Consider the following 20,968-nt stretch of genomic DNA (forward strand, 5'->3'; position numbering starts at 1 on the left):
ACTTGCCATTAAAACAAAGAACTGAACATTTAATGAGTTATGCAGAATTGGTACTTGATTTGATTTATGATTCTTAGTTATGTATACCTTTTATCATTTTGGCTATTTGCATCTTTTTCCTTAGTGAACTATTTATTTCCTTCTGCTTTTTTTCCTCCTTAGGCTACATTAAAAAAAAAAAACAAAAACAAAACCTGCGTAGATTCTTTATATCTGTCTAACCATTGCCTATATATATATATATATATATTTATACATTTATATATATATAAATATATATTTACATATATAAATATATATATTTATATATGTAAATATATATATTTATATATATTTTTAAAGATTTTATTTATTATTTATTTGACAGAGAGAGAGAGATGACAAGTAGGCAGAGAGGCAGGCAGAGAGAGACAGAGAGGGAAGCAGGCTCCCTGCTGAGCAGAGAACCTGATGTGGGGCTCGACCCCAGGACACAGATCACAATCTGAGCTGAAGGCAGAGGCTTAACCCACTGAGCCACCCAGGCGCCCCAACCATTGCCAATACTAATTGCAAATGTTTTTTCCTGTTAATTTTGTTCCATGATTAAAAATAAATAGTGCTGGGGCGCCTGGGTGACTCAGTGGGTTAAAGCCTCTGCCTTCTGTTCAGGTCATGATCCCAGGGTTCTGGGATTGAGCCCCACATTGCGCTCTCTGTTCAGGGGGGAGCCTGCTTCCTCCTCTCTCTCTGCCTGCCTCTCTGCCTGCTTCTGACCTCTCTCTCTCTCTCAAATAAATAAATAAAATCTTAAAAAAAAATACTGCTATAGAGATACAAAACTTGAAATTCAAAGCTATTGGGGCAGCTGCCTGGCTCAGTTGGTAGAATATGCAACTCGAAATCAGGGTTGTGAGTTTAAGCCCCATGTTGGGTATAGATATTACTTAAAATCTTAAAAAGAAATAGAAAGGTGTTGATCTTTATCTTTGCTCTTTAATTTATATCAGGTGAATACATTCCCGTCCAGAGATCAGACACACATATTTACTCGTAGTTCCTTCTGGTTTGTCTTTTTGCTTTCTTTTTGTTTGTGTGTGTAACCTTTAAGTCAAAAGGGTTCCAGTCTTCAGTGTTTTGGTAATGGTGTCAGATGAGGATTTAAATAAATATTTCATCCCCAAATAACCAAATAGTTTTCTTAGGATGATCCATCCCTTCTCCATGGTATGTAATTTTCAAAGTGATCTTGTCTTTTTCTTCAGGCGTCTTGCAGCCCTCCAGAAGAGAAGAGAACTTCGAGCAGCTGGCATAGAAATTCAGAAGAAGAGAAAAAAGAAGAGAGGAGTTGATTATAATGCTGAAATTCCATTTGAAAAAAAGCCTGCTCTTGGTTTTTACGATACTTCTGAGGAAAACTACCAGGCTCTTGATGCAGATTTCAGAAAATTAAGACAACAGGATCTTGATGGGGAACTAAGATCGTAAGTTGCCTTTCTGATTTTGAAAATGAAAAAGTAAGGGTGCCTGGGTGGTTCAGTGGGTTAAGTCTCTGCCTTCAGCTCAGGTCATGATCCCAGGGTCCTGGGATCGAGCCCCACATCAGGCTCTCTGCTCAGCGGGGAGCCTGCTTCCTCCTCTCTCTCTCTGCCTGCCTCTCTGCCTACTTGTGATCTCTGTCTGTCAAATAAATAAATAAAATCTTTTAAAAAAAGAAAATGAAAAAGTACAGTAGGAATTTTACAGAGGGCCATGCATTGTCCTTGTCAGAGCCAAGTTTTTATGGTTCAGGACAATGTGGCCTACATAGTGTTTTTATTTATTTACTGTGTTCACCTGAGAAAACCAGTGACCCTTGCTGTCATGTTTTTGGCACAGAAGGCTCTTTGGCTCTCTTGAAATGTCAGCATTTGGCTCTTAGTGTACTGTCTGCTCACTGAGTCACCATCTTAACATTTATGTACATTTGTGAACAGTTTAGTTATTTTACTAATGGCCTGAGGCATCTGTCAAAGTCTGGCCTGGTTCTTTTTGTCTTTTCTAGTGAAAATTCTGAGTTGTTTTTCTTCGAATTAAAAGAAGAAAGTTACTGATGCATACCTAAATCTTTTTAACTAATGGGGATAAGTGTATTTATAAATTGTCTAAGGGTGCAGAGGATTTTGCCCATTTTTAAAAAAATTTCTTATTTTTTTTATAAACATATAATGTATTTTAGCCCCAGGGGTACAGGTCTGTGAATTGCCAGGTTTACACACTTCACGGCACTCTCCATAGCACATACCCTCCCCAGTGTCCATAACCCTACCACCCTCTCCCGAACCCCCTCCCCCCCAGCATCCCTCAGTTTGTTTTGTGAGATTAAGAATCTCTTAGGGTTTGTCTCCCACCCAATCCCATTTTGTTTCATTTATTCTTTTCCTACCCCCCAGGATTTTTCCCATTTTTAGGGATTTTTAGGGTTTCTTCATTCTTGCATCTGAATATTACAGGGAGAAGCTTTTCTGATTGTCAGAGAGTTTTAGTTTTCTGCTACCTCACTGACGTTCCATTTTTGATGACATGAATTGCTACTAAATGACAGATGTCAGGCACTGTAAAACAGGATTTTCTTGGATGTACTCCATTATATTTATTTCCCACATTAAGACATTGTTTTAGGTAGCCTGTGCAAATGAAGAGGTTGAAGTGGGAGCAGATCATCTGGAAGAGGCTACCATGTTGACAGGGAAGCGGCATTCTTAGAGCTTTCAAAGGTGGCCTTGAGCCTGATGTTTGTATCCAATTGTCAGGGCAAATATCCTTTAAAAGTTTTTGTGAAAGGGGCGCCTGCGTGGCTCAGTGGCCTCTGCCTTCAGCTCGGGTCATGATCTCAGGATCCTGGGATCAAGCCCCACATCAGGCTCTCTGCTCAGTGGGGAGGCTGCTTCCCCCTCTCTCTCTGCCTGCCTCTCTGCCTACTTGTGATTTCTCTCTCTGTCAAATAAATAAATAAAATCTTAAAAAAAAAAAGAAGGATCATAATGAAAAAGAAAGAATCATAACAAACAATTGAAGAACAGATCTTTATTTATTTGACAGACAGGGGTCACAAGTAGGCAGAGAGAGGGGGGAAGCAGGCTCCCCGCTTAGCAGAGAGCCCAATGCGGGGCTCGATCCCAGGACCCTGGAATCATGGCCTGAGCCGAAGGCAGAGGCTTTAATCTACTGAGCCAGCAATGCACCCCGAAGAACAGATTTTTAAAGATTTTGTTTATTGAGAGAGAGAGTGAGAGCAGGAACCAAGGGAGAGGGACAAGCAGACGCCACAGTGAGTGGAGCCCTCCTCGGGGCTTGATCCTGTAACCCTGAGATCGTGACCTGAGCCGAAATCAAGAGTCAGATGCTCAACTCACTATACCACCGAGGTGCCCCAAAGAACAGTTTTAAAGAGAAATTTAAAAATTCAGTGTTTTAATCCCATCCTGTTCATATAATTAATTCCCATTTTGTATGCTTGTAACCTTCATTTTTGTATGCGCATATATGTACTTTTGTAAGAGTATTATGATGTAGGAGTAGTTTTGTTTTTGTTTTGAAATTATATGTAACATTTTGCTTATCATCATAGTCTTGTATAGGCTTAATGTTTGGTACCTGATTTACTCAGTACTATATCTTATTTTCTTAATAATTGTGTTTCAGTTCTAAGTCACATTCCTCTCGAGTATAGTGGGTAACTGATGGTATAGGGCACAACTTAATGTATTTGGATTTTGTCTTTTTATCTTTGATTTTCTTAGGAATGGGATTATTTGGTTCAATAATTTGTTTAATAAGTATATGAGTATTTATATGACTTTTGCTGTTATTGATTATATGTAACTTTACAAAATCTCTTACCTACTTTGACTCATGACAGTGAAAAAGAAGGAAGAGACAGAAAAAAAGACAAGCAACATTTAAAAAGGAAAAAAGAATCTGATTTACCATCAGCCATTCTTCAGACTAGTGGTGTTTCTGAATTTACCAAAAAGAGAAGCAAACTAGTACTTCCTGCCCCTCAGGTAATCTGTTAAAGCAGTTTTTCATTGTGTGAACTCATATCTTTATTATTTATTTAGTAAGGTATGAGGGTTTATGTGCCAGCTTTTTCTTAGGCATTGGGTGCCCTTAAGAAATTCACAGTGTAAGAGGTGAACCACATAAAAATAAGTCTTTGTGATATAGTATGATAAATAAGTAACAGTTTTTCTGTACAAATTGTTGTATCAGGCCTTAAACTGTTCTTGTGATGGTTTAGTAAGTAAGTGTCTTAACAATTTGCAAAGAGGTTAGCACTCCTGGACTCTTATTGTAGCTCAGTAGTGTAAAGGTGATATTTGGTTTTGTGGACTTTAGACTGCTTTCCTTTTTAAAGATTTTATTTATTTGAGAGAGAAAGAGAACATGTGCTCGCATGAGCATGAGTTGGGGGAGGGGCAGAGTGGGAGGTGGAGGGGCAGAGTGGGAGGTGGAGGGGCAGAGTGGGAGGTAGAGGGGCAAGCGGACTCTACTGAGCACAGAGGCCAGTATGGGGCTCTTTCTCACAACCCTGAGATCATGACCTGAACTGAAACCAAGAGCCAGAGGCTTAACCAATTGTGGCACTCAGGCACCCCCCTCACCCCTTTTTTAAGGTAGGCTCCAGTACTGGGCTTGAACTCATGGCACTTAGATGAAGAGCTGAGCTGAGATTAAGAGTCAGGTCCTTAACCATGTAGCCACCCAGGCATGCCTAGGGTGCTTTCTTTTAGGGTTTGTCTTATTGTGTCATACTTTTCTTTTTGGGACAACACTGTGAAAATTAATGTGGGAGCTGTGGAGAAGAGAGAAAGAAACATACCCTCATTCCGCTTATCCAGGCTCTCTTCTTTTGACTTAATTATAGTTGATCAAAACTATGGGAGTTTTGAATAAGCTCTAGTTTTATTTTGAGTTGTACAGTACCGTAGAATTGGGTGGTTTAGTGGAGCAGAGAGATGGAACTAAGGGGATGGAAGAGCTTTCTCCAGTTGATGTGCTGGCTGCATCTACATGAAATTCTTGGGTATAAATGTGACTGACATAAGTTTCTCAGATGCTGCCATTCCAACCAGGGATACTTTTTAAACTAAGAGTTTGCCTATAACTTTTTTTCTTAGCTCTCTAGGATGTTTATTTTTGTAAAATTACTAAGATAACGCTTTTAGATTTTTCTCCAGGATCTTGTGGCTCAGGGGACTCTGATTTGTTTTTAAGATTTTATTTGGCACACAGTGGGTCAGGGAGAGAGCAGGCACAAGCAGGGGAAGCAGCAGGCAGAGAGGGAGAAGCAGGCTCCCTGCTGAGCAAGGACCCTGATAATGGGGCTCTATCCCAGGACCCAGGCACCTGCTTAACTGATTGAGCCACCCAGGTGTCCCAGACTCTTTTAATTGGCTTTCATTCCGTCCCTCCCTCTGACAGTTTTATAAAAACATGAATCTTTTACATTCTTGGTATATTAGTATGTTAGTTGTTTTGAAAGAATTTCGTTATGGAAATATAAAACTTTGCAGCTTGATAGTATATTGTATATGGAATTTTCCCCTATATTATGTAGGAAAGACTTAAAAATTTTATCATAGAAATTTTCAAATTGACAGTTAGTTAAGAAAGTAGTACCCCTGTGTACTTCTCACATAGCTTCAGCAGTTCATCTTTTTGGAATGTGTGAGTTTTAAAATGTGTTACTCTCTGGCTAAAATTGCTGCATGGGTGATAACTGTGTCTTTTTAGATTTCAGATGCAGAACTCCAGGAGGTTGTGAAAGTAGGCCAAGCAAGTGAAATTGCACGTCAGACTGCTGAGGAATCTGGCATAACGAACTCTGCCTCCAGTACTCTTTTGTCCGAGTACAATGTCACCAACAACAGCATTGCTCTTAGAACACCTCGCACACCAGCTTCCCAGGATAGAATTCTGCAGGTAAGCTGTCCTATAGTAGTGTGAACCTTTTACCTGTAATCCTTGAAAATGTCAGAAGGAGAATGTGATTTGGTTTCTTTAAGGGTAAACAGTTTGAAACTGAGTCCTGAATGCATAGATTCTAGAGATTTTATTAGGGAAGCAAAATTAGCAGATTAATTAGGTGGTTTCATTTCCACATTTATCAATTCATAGGGTTGTTCCCCCCCCCCCCCCCCGCAGCCAGCTCTTCCTCCTTCATTAATCTTTAGTATCTGTTAATAAGGCACAGCATTTTAAAATTTCACAGTGCCTAGCAATCTTAGAAAGCTAGTGTATGTAGCTTTTTGTTGTTGTTTTTGTTTAAATTTAACAGTCAGTATTGGTCTCAGGAGTTGTAATAGTGATTTTTATTTATTGATTTATTTTAGAAAAAGATTTATTTATTTGACAGAGATCACAAGTAGGCAGAGAGTCAGGCAGAGAGGAGGAAGCATGCTCCCCGCTGAGCAGAGAGCCCGAAGCGGGGCTTGATCCCAGGACCCTGAGATCATGACCTGAGCTGAATTCAGGCAGAGGCCTTAACCCACTGAGCCACCCAGGTGCCCCTATAATAGTGATTTTTTAAACTTCCTTGGATTTCTGTACTTAGCTTGGGACAGGCTGCCATCAGTACCTTCCCTCTCTGTCCTAAACACATAAGGTATACGCTCTGTGTGTTCTTAGGGAGTTTATATGTCAGAGAATTGATAAACCTAACAAAACACTTGATTACTCTTACATCTCATTTCCTCTTCTCTGATAGCCAGAAATAGAATTAATTATTTATTTATTTATTCATTCATTCATTCATTCATTCATTTTTTAGACAGTGAGTGCAGGCAGGTGGGGTATGTGGAGGGGCAGAGGGAGAGAGAGAGAGAGAGAATCCTGAGCCTGATGCAGGACTTGATCCCACGACCCTGAGATCATGACCTGGGCTGAAATCAAAAGTCGGATGCCTAACTGTGCCACCCAGGTGCCCCCAGAAATATAACTTTAAGGTCTTGATTTGGTGTCAGATAGTTCTATAAACTTACAAAGAGGAAAGGTTGTGTTCCTCGTTGTTTGCTCTCTAGAGGCACCAGTTGCAGCTATTGGTTTTTACCGTCTTACTACTAGGACACTTACAATTTACTGACTTATTTTTAGTTCTAGCCATATTTCCACTTGGGAATTTGAACATTTGGCTCTCACGCCCTCTTCCTCTACCATGCATATGCACTTTTTTTCCATGCCTTCATATTTCATTATGGTTACATCATAATTTTGGTTAGCTCTGTATCATAGTTTACTTTATGACTATGTAAACCCAAGTTTGTTACTGAACCTATGAAGTGCCTAAAATTACTATACTGCTAATAATTATTATACATTATTAGTTTTTCTTTGAGTTAATGCTTATTCAGATGCTGAGTTTTTTGATTACTTAGCAGGAATTCAACTCTAGACTTGATACTATCTCTGTAAATTTCCTATAATCTGAACAAATTTAGATATTCTTAGCTTTTTGAAGAAGTCTTTCCCAGAATTTCTGAATGTTCTATTCTGGACTGATTACTCTTTAGATCTTGTTAACAGCTTATTCTCTTGATTTCCTGGCACCCTAGAAAGTCTGTTGGATCGCCTCTTCCCTGGCTCCTATGCCTTTGGTTTTCTTGGTTTATGCCCTTGTTAGTGAAGCATTTCCTTTAGTAACTTTCTGAGGATGGTTTCATGGCAGATGGAATTTTTAAGACCTTGCATATCTATAAATTATGTTCTATCCTCTTAACTGATTGATAGTATAACTGGGTGTAGAATTCCAAATTAAAATCTTTTTTCTTTTTTCCCCCCTCTATACCCAGTGTGGGGCTTGAACTCATGACCCTGAGATCAAGAGCTACGTGCTCCACTGATTGAGTCAACCAGGCACTCCCAGATTGAAGTGGTTTTTATTTACAGTTTTGAAGGCCGTGCTCCTGCAACTTCTGGGCTTTTATTATAGCTTTTGAGCACCTGTGTCACTTAGGTTGTTAATAGCGAACCGCTTTTTCTCTTCCTCTGGAAGCTTATATGATCATCTCTTTTTCACATGCATATTTCTTGGTGTGGGTCTGTTTTCAGTCACTGTACTAGGTACTTGGTGCATCTTTTCATTCATGGCCTTTGATTCTGGGACATTATTTTGAAAATTTTTGTTCCCTCCTTTCTTTGGTATTTCCCTTTTTATGAACCTTAAATTTTCTTATTCCTCTCTGGTTTTCTGTTTTAATGGACTTTTTGGTTTATTGTTGGAGATTTTCTGAATTTTATCTTTGTTCAGGTTTTGAATTTTTATTATCACATTTTAGTTTCTGAGAGCTCTTTATTTAATGAATATTTTGTTTTCTTACTTTGAGGCTATTAATGATGATTTTGTTTTTGTAAGTTTTCTTTTCCTTGAATAGTATTTAAGTTTCTTTGGTCTCTGTTTTTCATATTAGATGTTTTCTCAAATATCTTTTCATCTTTAGCTCTCTGCCTATATCTAAGGGTTAAGGCATGACAATTAAAAGTAGACTAGAAGCTCCTTGGGTATGGGTAAGGCCTTCTTGATTCCAGGCTGAACTGGCTAGTGGAGTTTCATTGGCAAAATCTGTTCTTTTCTTTTTTTTAAAGATGTGTTTATTTGTTTTAGAGAGAGCTCACATGCACAGGGGGAGGGAGAGAATCTCAAGCAGATTTCCTGCTGAGTGTGAAACCTGATCTGGGGTTAGTCTCATGACCCTGAGATCATGAGACCCTGAGATCATCGCCTGAGCCGAAATCAAGAGTTGGATGCCCAACCTACTGAGTTACCCAGGTGCCCATCATTGGCAAATTCTTGATGTCAGTATTTCTACATCTTTAGTTTTGGGTTAGGTTCCTGAGAGAAGTGGCTTCCAATCTCCTTCCCAGAGGTATAAAGCTGGCCAGCCTTTTGAGAGCCTAGTTGAGGAAAAGTGTTTTTTATTTGGACGAGCAAAAAGAACACACACAGGGCCTTGATAATGTGAAATTCATGTTTTTTTCCATGAATATGAACCAACAGAGTAATGGAATAAGCCTGTCTCTTGTTATCTTCATTTTGCATCAAAACTTACTGGCTTAAAACATTTCATTGTGCTAATGGTCTTTGCTGGTCAGGAATTTGGATAGGGCACAGAAAGATGGCTTATCTTGGGGCACCTGGGTGGCTCAGACGGTTGGGCCTCTGCCTTCTGCTCAGGTTGTGATCTCAGGGTCCTGGGATTGAGCCCCATTTTGGGCTCTCTGCTCAGCAGGGAGCCTGCTTCCCCCTCTCTCTCTGCCTACTTGGGATCTCTCTCTTTGTGTCAAATAAATAAATAAAATGTTAAAAAAACAAAAATGGCTTATCTCTGTTCTGTGATGTCTAGGGCCTCAGCTAAGAAGACTCAACATTTGGGGGTGTCTTGACACATAGGGGCTTGAATCATCTTTCTGTGTCTGGTAGTTGATGCTGGCTGTGGGTTGGGTCCTCACCTGGGAATGGGGAGTAAATCTACATGTGGCCTCTCTGTGGCTTGGGCTTTCTTTCAGCATATGGCCTCAGAATAGTTGAACTTCTCCCATGGTGCCTCTAGGCTCCAGTGGGGGTGTTGTAGAGTGTGCTAGAAAGTTGTGTTTTTTGCTTACCCTGCCTTGGAAGTCCAGCAGTGTCACTTTGTTGCATTTTGTTAGTTACAGTTAATTCACAAGGCTACCTGGATTCAAAAGGAGGGGACATAGATCCTGCCTCTTGATGGGAGGCATATCAAGGTTGGATCACAAGAAGAGCACAGGAGATGAGAGATATGGCTGTGACTATCTTGAAAAATGTAGTCTCTCACAGGGCTGGAGTTGGGGATGAGGAGATTGTAGGTGCAGTGATTGTAGTGTGTGTAGAGTTGTGGTAGGGGGGCTAAAGAGCATTGTCAGACTTGCCTAAAGAGAACAGCAAGACTTCAGAAAGGAACCTGCTCTCAAGAGTTTTTTTTGCAGGAAGTGGATAGGCCAGTTATTGGTATCTTAACTTCTCAGTAGAAGAAACTGAGACTCAGGGGCTAATGAAGACTGAGTAGAGTTCATAATAAAGCCAGACTAAAATCTGGGTATTCTGGGGATGCCTGGTGGCTCAGTCAGTTAAGCATCTCATTCTTGATTTTGGCTCAGGTTATGATCTCAGGGTCATGAGGTTCAGTCCTGGGTTGGGCTCTGTGTGGAGTGTGGAGCCTGAGATTCTTTCTCCCTTCCTTTGCCCTTACCCACCTCCCCTGCTCACGCGTGTATGCATGCTCCTGTGTTCATGCGCTCTGTCTCTCACTCTCTCTAAAAAAAAAAAAATCTGGGTGTTCTGACACTTAGCCTTGGATCACATTGGGAAATTTGAATTCTTAATTCTTTATGATTGTAAAGAGATTTGGGACGGGTAATAAAGCTTTTGGGTCATGATAATTTCATTTCAAAACATTTCTTGACATTTTAAACTTCATTCCAAAACCTTTGATGTGCTGTGTTAGACTGACAGAGGAATGGAGATATTGAATTCTGCCATGGCCTGAAGTTCATTTTCTCTCTTGGTGTTCGTTAAGATAAGGTATAAGAATTCTGTCTCCTTTGAGATTCATGTCATGGGACCAGAAGAGAGGATTCTGCTATCCTGCCTGAACTGTTAAAACACATTTCTTTACCTTCTTGTTTATCAGGAAGCTCAGAATCTCATGGCTCTGACCAATGTGGACACCCCATTAAAAGGTGGACTTAACACGCCTTTGCACGAGAGTGACTTCTCAGGTGTGACGCCACAGCGGCAGGTTGTACAGACCCCAAACACAGTTCTTTCTACCCCATTCAGGTACTGTGAGTAAATTGTTTTTTTTCCTGTTTTAGGAAAACTGGAATCCAAGGGTTGGGCGTGTTTGCTTTAGATGTTGATGGAGAATGGAAATAAGTGTTTAACCTGCCTTTTTGGTTTCTTCTCACTCATAGTAGTAAATAACATAATAATATCCAGGAATTGGTTAAAACTATCTGGAACTTATTTTTTATTTCAGAGTTTCTGATGCTGTCACCTTGTTTCTGAAGTCATTTTATCTGATTGAAAGGGACGAATGAGGGCACCTGGGTGGCTCAGTGGGTTAAGCTTCTGCCTTTGGCTCAGGTCATGATCTCAGGGTCCTGAGATTGAGCTCCTCATCAGGCTCTCTGCTCAGCGGGGATCCTGCTTCCTCCTCCCTCTCTGCCTGCCTCTCTACCCACTTGTGATCTCTGTCTGTCAAATAAACAAACAAAATATTAAAAAAAAAAAAAAAAGAAAAGGACGAGTGAGTCTACTCTTCATGATCATTTGTTGAATTTTATGAAAATTGTAGTCCTTTATCTGTATATTACTACTGCTTTTCTCCCAGCACTTTATTATGAAAATTTCTAACATTCAGAGAGGTTGGAAAGAGTAGGAAAACAAACGTCTATATTACTTCCCACCTAGATTCTGCAGTTGTTAACATCTTACTCTGTTTGCTTTATCATATATCTGTCTGTAAGTCCACCCAATTTTTAAATGCATTTCAAAGTAAGTTGCAGGTTTCTGTGCCTTTCACTTCTACCACTGTCTTGTGCATATTATTAACTAGAGGTCAAAGTCAGTCTTTGTTTATAATTTTTGTTTTAAGTTAGTTGTTTTTTTTTTAAAGATTTTATTTATTTATTTGACAGAGAGATCACAAGTAGGCAGAGAGAGAGAGAAGGAGAGGGAGAAGCAGCAGGCTCCTTGCTGAGCAGAGAGCCCGATGCGGGGCTCGATCCAGGACTCTGAGTTCACGACCTGAGCCGAAGGCAGAGGCTTAACCCACTGAGCCACCCAGGTGTCCCAAGTTACTGTTTTTTTTTTTTTTTAAAGATTTTATTTATTTATTTGACAGAGAAAGATCACAAGTAGATGGAGAGAGAGGCAGGCAGAGAGAGAGAGAGGGAAGCAGGCTCCCTGCTGAGTAGAGAGCCCGATATGGGACTCGATCCCAGGACCCTGAGATCGTGACCTGAGCCGAAGGCAGCGGCTTAACCCACTGAGCCACCCAGGCGCCCAAGTTACTGTTTTTTAAGATAAAAATGCTATAGAAGTGAGTCATATTAAAATGAACTTTAAGCTTTTAAGGTTGGAAATCTTTGGGCTTTACTTTTAATTTTCAGTGTTAGGGTAGGTCCTCCTCCTGGTTGTTTGGTATAGGAAGCATCTCAAACTGTTAGAGCTGTACCTGACAGCAGGATTGAGAAACATCGGCAGCCAAATCCTTAAATGATATTTAACACTTTTGGAAGGCTTGTAGGAGAGCCTAATCCCTCTTTTTCCATGTATGTCTTGTCTCAACTAGACTATAAGCCCCTTTGGGACAGGGACTGTGTCCCATTATAATACCCCACCTCACCTTTGGGAACACCTGTCTGGCAGTGCCACTTGTCTGCAGCCGAGCCAAGGTACAGGAAATAAGCAACAATAACAACAAAACAATGAAAGACCTTGATCAATTAAAATATAAGTTGCAGAGTCTATGGACTTTATACCTAAGAGAATCTCTGTCCTCACTCATATATAGGCCTGGTATTTGGTTTCCAAACAAAATGTAAAGGGAGGAACTGTCATGTACACCCGTGATAGTGGTGCTCTAGCCAACAGACCCTGGTGGTGAGGGCAGATGATAAGATGAAGACTCTGAACTCAAAAAGAGTTTCCTGGGGGTGTTAGAGCTTGGTGGCTGACCTCCATGTTCTTAGCCACCCTGCAGTGTGCCACGGAAAGGTTGAAATAATGTTTGGTGGGCCTAGTTCAGCAGGGCAAGAGAGTGTCAAATGTAACTTGAAGTCATTGAAGTGAAAAGATGATGTGTACATATTAAGCTGCTAGAATTAAACCTGTATTTTAACTTAGAGAGCTAACTTAAAACCAGGTAAGGAGACAAAATTTCTGTGATCTTTGTTTCTTTCATGCTTTCACATTATTTTCACATAAAATAGTTGATGTTAAAAACATTTGAGGGGCACCTGGGTGGCTCAGTGGGTTAAGCCGCTGCCTTCGGCTCAGGTCATGATCTCGGGGTCCTGGGATCGAGCCCCCCGTCGGGCTCTCTCCTCGGCGGGGAGCCTGCTTCCCTTCCTCTCTCTGCCTGCCTTTCTGCCTACTTGTGATCTCTGTCTGTCAAATAAATAAATAAAAATTCTAAAAAAAAAAAACAAAAAAAACATTTGAAAGCATGATCCAGATAAAACTGGCACTTCTGTTAATTGGAATTTCTGCCTTTCTAGGACTCCATCTCATGGATCTGAAGGATTGACTCCCCGCAGTGGGACAACTCCCAAACCAGTTATTAACTCCACCCCTGGTAGAACGCCTCTTCGAGACAAGTTAAACATTAATCCTGAGGATGGAATGGCAGACTACAGTGACCCCTCTTATGTGAAGCAGATGGTACATGTCAATTCCCTTTTAATACTTTTTTTAAAAAACTGTTCTGTCTCATGAGTGCCGTATTAAAATATTTCCCCTTGTTGGTGCATATTGCATACACCTTAAGAAACTACACCTGAGGATGCCAGAAAAGAACGATTGGAGGACTTGAGGAGGAGATCCTGTTGGTTTCATAAGCCTACTTATTCGTAATATGTTTGTGAATATTGATTACACTGATAGGAATGCTCCTTGTATCTCATACTGTTTTATTTTTTGTCGTTTAATGACTAAATAGTTTACTTTCTTGAATGATACTTTTTTATTCTATTCCTGTAAAATAAAATTTGAGTTTGGAAAATCTCATAAATTAGGTTTTGAACCTATTGAACCTATGATTCCTCTGTTTGCTCTATATTTTTGGAAGAACAGTCTAGATCTCAAAGATAAGTTGATGTTTATTGCTTATCTTAGTGAAGTTTTCCTTTGTGTATTTTGCAAACTGATCTAGACAGCTAATTATAAAAGCCACAGTTTTATTTCTGCCCTTGTTATTGCTTTTATTATGTCACTATGAATCCTTTTATGTGATGCCACAGAAAATCATTGTGAGTTTCCTTTTAATGAGTTCCAACTTCATTGGTCTATTTTCATTTTACAAATTTAATTCTAACTTCATGTATAGATTTGGTTAGTTTAGAATTTTTTTTGATGCCCAAGTTGATACCAACTAATGTCAGCTGTGAATGGCTAAATGATAACAAATGAAGAATGTAATGTGTGTAAAGCACTGATCTGGAGACTTGAAAGGATCTGAGGTTGAGTAAAGATGTCCTTTGTCTTAAGGGAGTTTATACTTTGGCGAGATTGGCATACTAAACCAAGTCTGAAAATAGTTATAACATAAGAACAGAATAAGCTCTCTGAGTAAAACCAACATACTTAGGGTGGCCAAAGATAGAAATTACCACATTTGCTGGGTGGGCACTTGGAAAGCCTTCGTTGAGGAGGTATGCTCAGTAGATTGGGGGCTATCTCAGATGGAGGCTATGATATGAGTAAGCATGGAGCATAATTTGGACATAGCAGCTCATCAGGTCCTCACACCTACCATACATGTAATGCAGCTGGGGGAATGACACTGGAAAGGTAAGCCAGGGATGTACTGGGGAAAACTTTGGGTACCAGGGCGTTTCTCTGGGGAAATGTAGACTGTTTTCTTTGGCCATTATATGATCTAGTAATTGCTTCCTCCTTTCCTTTCTTTCTCTCTCTCTCCCTCTTTCCCCCTCTCCTTCCTTCCTTCCATTTGTTTTTAAGTAAACTCTGCCCAACATGGGGTTTGAACTCAAAACCCCGGGATCAAGAGTTACATGCTCTACTGACTGAGCCAGCCAGGTACCCTGTGATAATTCTATTAAAAATAAACACACACAAAAATTCAAGTTATCTTTTCAGATTAGGTTTTATTAGTCCAAGGACAGATTGACTTTTGAACAACTTCTTTCCATTTGCTGTTATATTTCAGTGTCAGAAATGTTTTCCTTAAATGGAAATCTGAAAGGATTTTTCTGCCCCTACAGAGGTAATGCCCAAACCTTCTGTAGAATATCCAGAGTAATTGTATTGGTCAAAAATCAGAGTTTTTAATCTTAATTTAGAGAAGAAAGTGAGATAGGAATCAGGCAAAAAACTTGTCTCAGCTTTGAAGTTAGGGATCATTTTTCTAGAATTGAAATAGGCTAATTCTTTTTCAGGAACTCTTAGAGAATATTGGTTGAATTCTTAATGTGTGTGAATTGAGAAGGACCAATTTTTTTCTATAGGAAAGAGAATCTCGAGAACATCTCCGTTTAGGGTTGTTGGGCCTTCCTGCCCCTAAGAATGACTTCGAAATTGTTCTGCCAGAAAATGCTGAGAAGGAGCTGGAAGACCGTGAAGTAGATGATACTTACATAGAAGATGCTGCCGATGTGGACGCACGCAAGCAGGTAGGTGATCGTGCTTGGAAGGAAGTATGAAGTTGCTGAGTGTGTCAGTGTCTGAGAGAGTGAAGAATGGTCGTTAAATGTTTCAAGATCCCTACTTGAAAAAAAGTTTTTTCAATATTTAAAAAGATTGCCCTGAAGTAAATTATTTACTGTCATTAATAATACAGTCATGTAATTAATACTACACTGAGAATATTTTGATAGGTGTTTTTAAAATGTGTATGTATGTGTATGTGTATTTATATAATAATTTAAATATCTCATATCAAATTTATTATACCTCTTTAAAATACAAAGTCTTTTTTTTTTTAAAGATTTTAATTTTTTATTCAGAGAGTTTACAAGCGGGGATGGAGAGGGAAATTTAGAGTGTGTGGAAATAATATTAGTAACATCTTGTACTGATACATCTTACCATTAGTTACTTACTCATTGCACATACCAGCCTGGTGATGTAAATGGGATGGGTATTAGCTTCATTTTAGAAGTAAGGAAATAAGCTCAGGTTAATTAACTTTCCCAGCTTTCATGTTTGGAAAGTGGTGAATCTTGAACTCACACTGAGGTCATTTTGGGAATTCTTGCTGCAGTCCATGTCAGGATAATTTTAGAAATTGAGTAATTTTATGGTACTGAAGTGTGAATAGCATCAATACAAATATATTTTAGAAATCACATTAAAAAAAAAATCACATGAATGTGCTTTTCAGTGGGTGATACAGGGTAGTACTTTTTGTGTTTAGCTCTTTTAGTTACTTTGCTGTATATTTACTCTTTGAAATGCTGTGAAATTCTAATGTATTAACTCAAATTATTCATGATTTGAGAATCAGGAAACAGCACGTTCAATGGCTGGGCTTCTTAAATTAAAAATCAGTAACTTTTGGGGTGGAAGTGAGGGTTGTATTGCAAGAGAAACAACTGAGAGTCCCTTCTAAGTTTAGGATTCCAATTTATTTTTATTTTTAAATTTTATTTCAATTCCCGTATAGTTAACATACAGTGTAATATTAATTTCAGGTGTGTAATGTCATGATTCAACACTTTCATATAACACCCAGTGCTCATCATGACAAGTGCCCTCCTTCATCCCTGTTACCTATTTTACCCACCCCCCACCCACCTGCTTTCTGATAACCATCACTTTGTTCTCTGTAGTTAAGAGTTTGTTTCTTGGTTTCTCTTTCTCTTTATCTTTTTTTTCCCTTTTGCTTGTTTTATTTCTTAAGTTCCATATACAAGTGAAATCATGGGGTATTTGTCTTTCTCTGACCAATTTACTTCACTTAGCATAATACTCTCTAGCTCCACCCATGTTATTACCGATGGCAAGATTTCATTCTTTTTTATGGCTAAAGACCGAATAATACTCCACTGTAGTGTGTGGGTGTGTATTATGTCTTATTTATCCATATACACATGCACACACACACATACAGATATGTATATACACACAGACATGCCACATCTTTATCCATTCATCTGTCCATGGATAGCTCCTTCTCTAATTTGGCTATTGTAAATAATGCTGCTCTAAACATAAGAGTGCATGTATGGGGGCGCCTGGGTGGCTCAGTGGGTTAAGCCGCTGCCTTCGGCTCAGGTCATGGTCTCAGGATCCTGGGATCGAGTCCCGCATCGGGCTCTCTGCTCAGCAGGGAGCCTGCTTCCTCCTCCTTTTTCTCTCTCTCTCTCTGCCTGCCTCTCTGCCTACTTGTGATCTCTCTCTGTCAAATAAACAAATAAAATCTTAAAAAAAAAAAAAAAGAGTGCATGTATGCCTTTGAGTTAATGTATTTATGTTTTTTTGTGTGTAAATGCCCAGAAACATGATTGCTGGATCATAGTGCAGTTCTATTTTTAACTTTTTGAGGAACTTCCCATACTGTTTACCTGAGTGGCTGTACCAGTTTGCTTCCCGCTAACGGTACAGAAGGGTTCCTTTTTCTCCACATCCTTGCTAACACTTATTTCTTGTGTTTTTGATTTTAGCCTTTCTGACAGGTGTGAGATGATAGTTCATTGTAGCTTTTCAAAAAAAATTTTTTTAAGTAGGCTCCATACCTAGTGTGGGGCTTGAAGTCACAACCCTGAAAGCAAGAGTCAGATGCTCTACAGACTGAGCCAGCTAGGTGCCCCTATCTCATAGTACTTTTCTTTCTTTCTTTTTTTTTTTTTTTTAAGGATTTTATTTATTTATTTGACAGACAGAGATTACAAATAGAGAGAGAGAGAGGGAGGGGGAAGCAGGCTCACTGCTGAGCAGAGAGCCCGATGCGGGGCTCGATCCCCAGACCCTGAGATCATGACCTGAGCCTAAGGCAGAGGCTTTAACCCACTGAGCCACCCAGGCGCCCCTATCTCATAGTACTTTTGATTTGCATTGCCCTGATGGTGAGAGATGTTGAGCATCTTTTCATGTGTCCATTAGCCATCTGGATGTCATCTTACAGAAGTGTCGTCTGCCCATGTTTTAATTGAATCATTTGTATTTTGGTGTCAAGTTGTGTAAGTTCTTTATATATTTTGGATACTAACCCTTTTTGGGTTTTGTCATTTGCTGATATCTTCTCCCATTCAATAGGTCGCCTATTAGTTTTATTGATCATTTCCTTCAGTGTGCAGAAGCTTTTAAATTTTGATGTAACTCCCACAGTTTATTTTTGCTTCTTTTTCCTTGCCTCAGGAGGCATATCTAGAAAACATTGCTACAGCTGATGTTAGGGACATTACTGTCTGTGCTCTTTTCTAGGATTTTTTTTTTTTTCTAGGATTTTTATTAGGATTCCAATTTAAATAAGAAAAGAATGACTATCTGATGGATGGAGCCATGTAAGCTTGGAGAATGCTCTAGTAGCTGTTGGCAGTTCTTAATTTGTATTGTAATGAGAGAATGAATAGACTGATTTCTGTTGCCTTGTATTGTCTTTCTACAAACTTCCACAGATTTCTATAGCATTAGCTCTTGAGCATACATGTTCTTACAGATTAAAGTGTTTTCAGCTTTATTGAAATGCGGCAAATACTGCATAGCTGTAATAATGGATATAACAATAATTTTTTAAGGCTATACGAGAAGCAGAGCGTGTAAAGGAAATGAAACGAATGCACAAAGCTGTCCAGAAAGATCTGCCAAGACCATCAGAAGTAAGTGTTAGAATTTCTGGCTTAGGAAGTTTTAAGTTTCTTCTATGATTGATGTTTTTATTATCATTCATAAAGTCTGTGAAACCATAATTTTATCTACTTTCTGGAATATAGTAAAGCAGTTCCCAGATTTAATCTCTAAAATGTTTCACTGGTACAAATAAGAGTTTAGAAGAGTTAGAATAAAAGAAACCTAGAAAAAGTTTCTTTTGGTACAAAAAGAGTTTCTTTTAAAAATGTAAAACTGCTCTTTAATTCATGCTAGAACAAGTAATAGCATCACTATTGCAGTGATATGTTTGGTGATTGTACTTGTTTTAAAATTTTAGGTGAATGAAACCATTCTAAGACCTCTAAATGTAGAACCACCTCTAACAGATTTACAAAAAAGTGAAGAACTAATAAAAAAAGAAATGATTACAATGCTTCATTATGACCTTCTACATCACCCTTATGAACCATCTGGAAATAAAAAAGGAAAAACTGTAGGATTTGGTACTAATAATTCAGAACACATTGCCTATCTGGAACATAACCCTTACGAAAAATTCTCCAAAGAAGAGCTGAAAAAGGTATGATTGAGTAGGAATATTTCGGTCTTGATTCAAGTATTTATTAAGTAACTGTGTATCATGGACGAGAGTGAGCTTATTTTCTCTTGCTGATAGTCATAAATGAATTATGTGATTAAGAGATAAATGTTCATCTTAAGTGTTAGGAAGAAGACATACTTGACCACTCCCCCTTCCCCTTCTGTGACAGAGCTTCTTCAGGTGATCACTGGCTTAGGTGGCAAGGTGTTTTTGTTTCATGGGCCTATGTCTGATGGATAGTTGCTGCAATTGCCATTTCCTGTGTTTAACTCTGCTACTTCTGAATAGAATTAAATACTTTTAATACTTAAACCTCATTTATTTAGATTAATATGAAAAGCAAGCATATATTCAAAATGTTCCTTTCACCTAGTCACCAGTTACAGAAAGGAAATACTGTTTACTGAATTTATTCCCCCCTCAGGATTTCCCACTATCCTTTTGGATAAGTAAATACAGAAACGTTTTCTTGTATGAAGTCTGTCCTGCCTCTTCCTCCATATGCATTTGATTATATCTGCTTTGACAGAGGGAACAGCTGTGATTGTGAATAGAAATCTGTTCCATGGTATGAGAAAATACAGTTGGTGCCATAGTTGAAAGCAGACTGGTCATTAGCTTTACCAGACTGGTCAGGCCTTAGCCCTGAAGGGGCAGTGACAGACCTGTTGATTGGTAAGGGCTATTGTGCACTTGGGAGAAAACCCATAAGATATCTTTTTTCTATCTTCTCTCCTGTGCTTTCGCTCTGCCTTTTTCTTACTTTCTGTTTTTCTTGTTGCAAAAGTAATACATGTTTATTTAAGGATTTTTAGAAAATGAGAAAACGAGGGTTTAGATTTATATTTAAAAAGTTTGTCCCTGACTTCTGAGTGAGTCTCAGTTACTCTTTTTTAGTAAGTGCGATGGGAAACTGACATCTGTTGAGGGCCTGTGCTTGTGACAAGCACATTTAATCATCGGACTGAGGTTGGGAATTACACTCTGAACTCCATACTTGAACAGTCTCCTCTTTTTAGAGTGAAAATAGGGGGAGATGGGATTTAGGAATTTACTGTATGTTTGGAAACCTGAAATACAGATCATGTATTATTATGCTAGATAATTATTATCATGACCTATTTTTGCCCAGTAGAATATACGCTCTGTGGGTGTATATTCTAATAAAATTTTTGGAAAATAATAATTGTAGGTAGTGCTTTCGGATTATTTGAAACCATTACAGAGTAGTTTGAATATTCTTTTATATTTTATGTATGTATTTATATTTCTCTGTGTTCCAGAATCTGTAGCAGCTGTTTACTTAGCATATTCTTCAGATAACTTAGTCATACTCTCTTCTAATAATTTTTTTTTTTTAAGATTTTATTTATTTAAGAGAGAGTGAGAGAGAGCACGACAGGGGAGAAGGTCAGAGGGATAAGCAGACTTCCTGTGGAGCAGGGAGCCCCGTGCGGACTCGATCCCGGGACTCTGGGATCATGACCTTAGCTGATGGCAGGTGCTTAACCAACTGAGCCACTCAGGCGCCCTCTCTTTTCTAATAATTACCGGAGCTGAATTTGCAAATTTTTATTAAGTACAGTTTGGGAGTGAAATACCATTTCTGTTATGAAAGTGTCAGATTTTCATTAAGGATGTTAAAATTGGTTTGTTTTCATTATTTCCCCTCAGAGATACTGTTTTATTTTATTTATTTATTTTTAAAAAGATTTTCTTTATTTATTTGACAGAGCGAGAAAGCACAAGCAGGGGGATCAGCAGAGGGAGAAGGGGAGGCAGGCTCCTCATGGAGCAGGGAGCCCAGTGTGGGACTTGATTTCAGGACCCTG

At 39.0% G+C, this 20,968-nt stretch overlaps 1 protein-coding gene across 2 annotated transcripts in view; it reads left to right on the top strand.

The window, feature by feature from the left end:
• Positions 1 to 20,968, top strand: part of CDC5L (cell division cycle 5 like) — a 52,929-nt gene that overhangs the window by 14,509 nt on the left and 17,452 nt on the right. For both annotated transcript variants that reach the window (XM_045071053.1, XM_004739784.3), the window contains exons 6-13: positions 1,245 to 1,463; positions 3,881 to 4,025; positions 5,758 to 5,946; positions 10,671 to 10,819; positions 13,264 to 13,426; positions 15,232 to 15,396; positions 18,463 to 18,543; positions 18,873 to 19,115. In XM_045071053.1, the coding sequence (XP_044926988.1) occupies positions 1,245 to 1,463; positions 3,881 to 4,025; positions 5,758 to 5,946; positions 10,671 to 10,819; positions 13,264 to 13,426; positions 15,232 to 15,396; positions 18,463 to 18,543; positions 18,873 to 19,115 (1,354 nt within the window). The remainder of the gene's footprint in view (positions 1 to 1,244; positions 1,464 to 3,880; positions 4,026 to 5,757; positions 5,947 to 10,670; positions 10,820 to 13,263; positions 13,427 to 15,231; positions 15,397 to 18,462; positions 18,544 to 18,872; positions 19,116 to 20,968) is intronic.

The sequence above is a fragment of the Mustela putorius genome, unplaced genomic scaffold (genome assembly GCF_011764305.1).
Source record: "Mustela putorius furo isolate JIRA1106 unplaced genomic scaffold, ASM1176430v1.1 tig00003983_pilon_pilon_pilon, whole genome shotgun sequence".
NCBI lineage: Eukaryota > Metazoa > Chordata > Mammalia > Carnivora > Mustelidae > Mustela > Mustela putorius.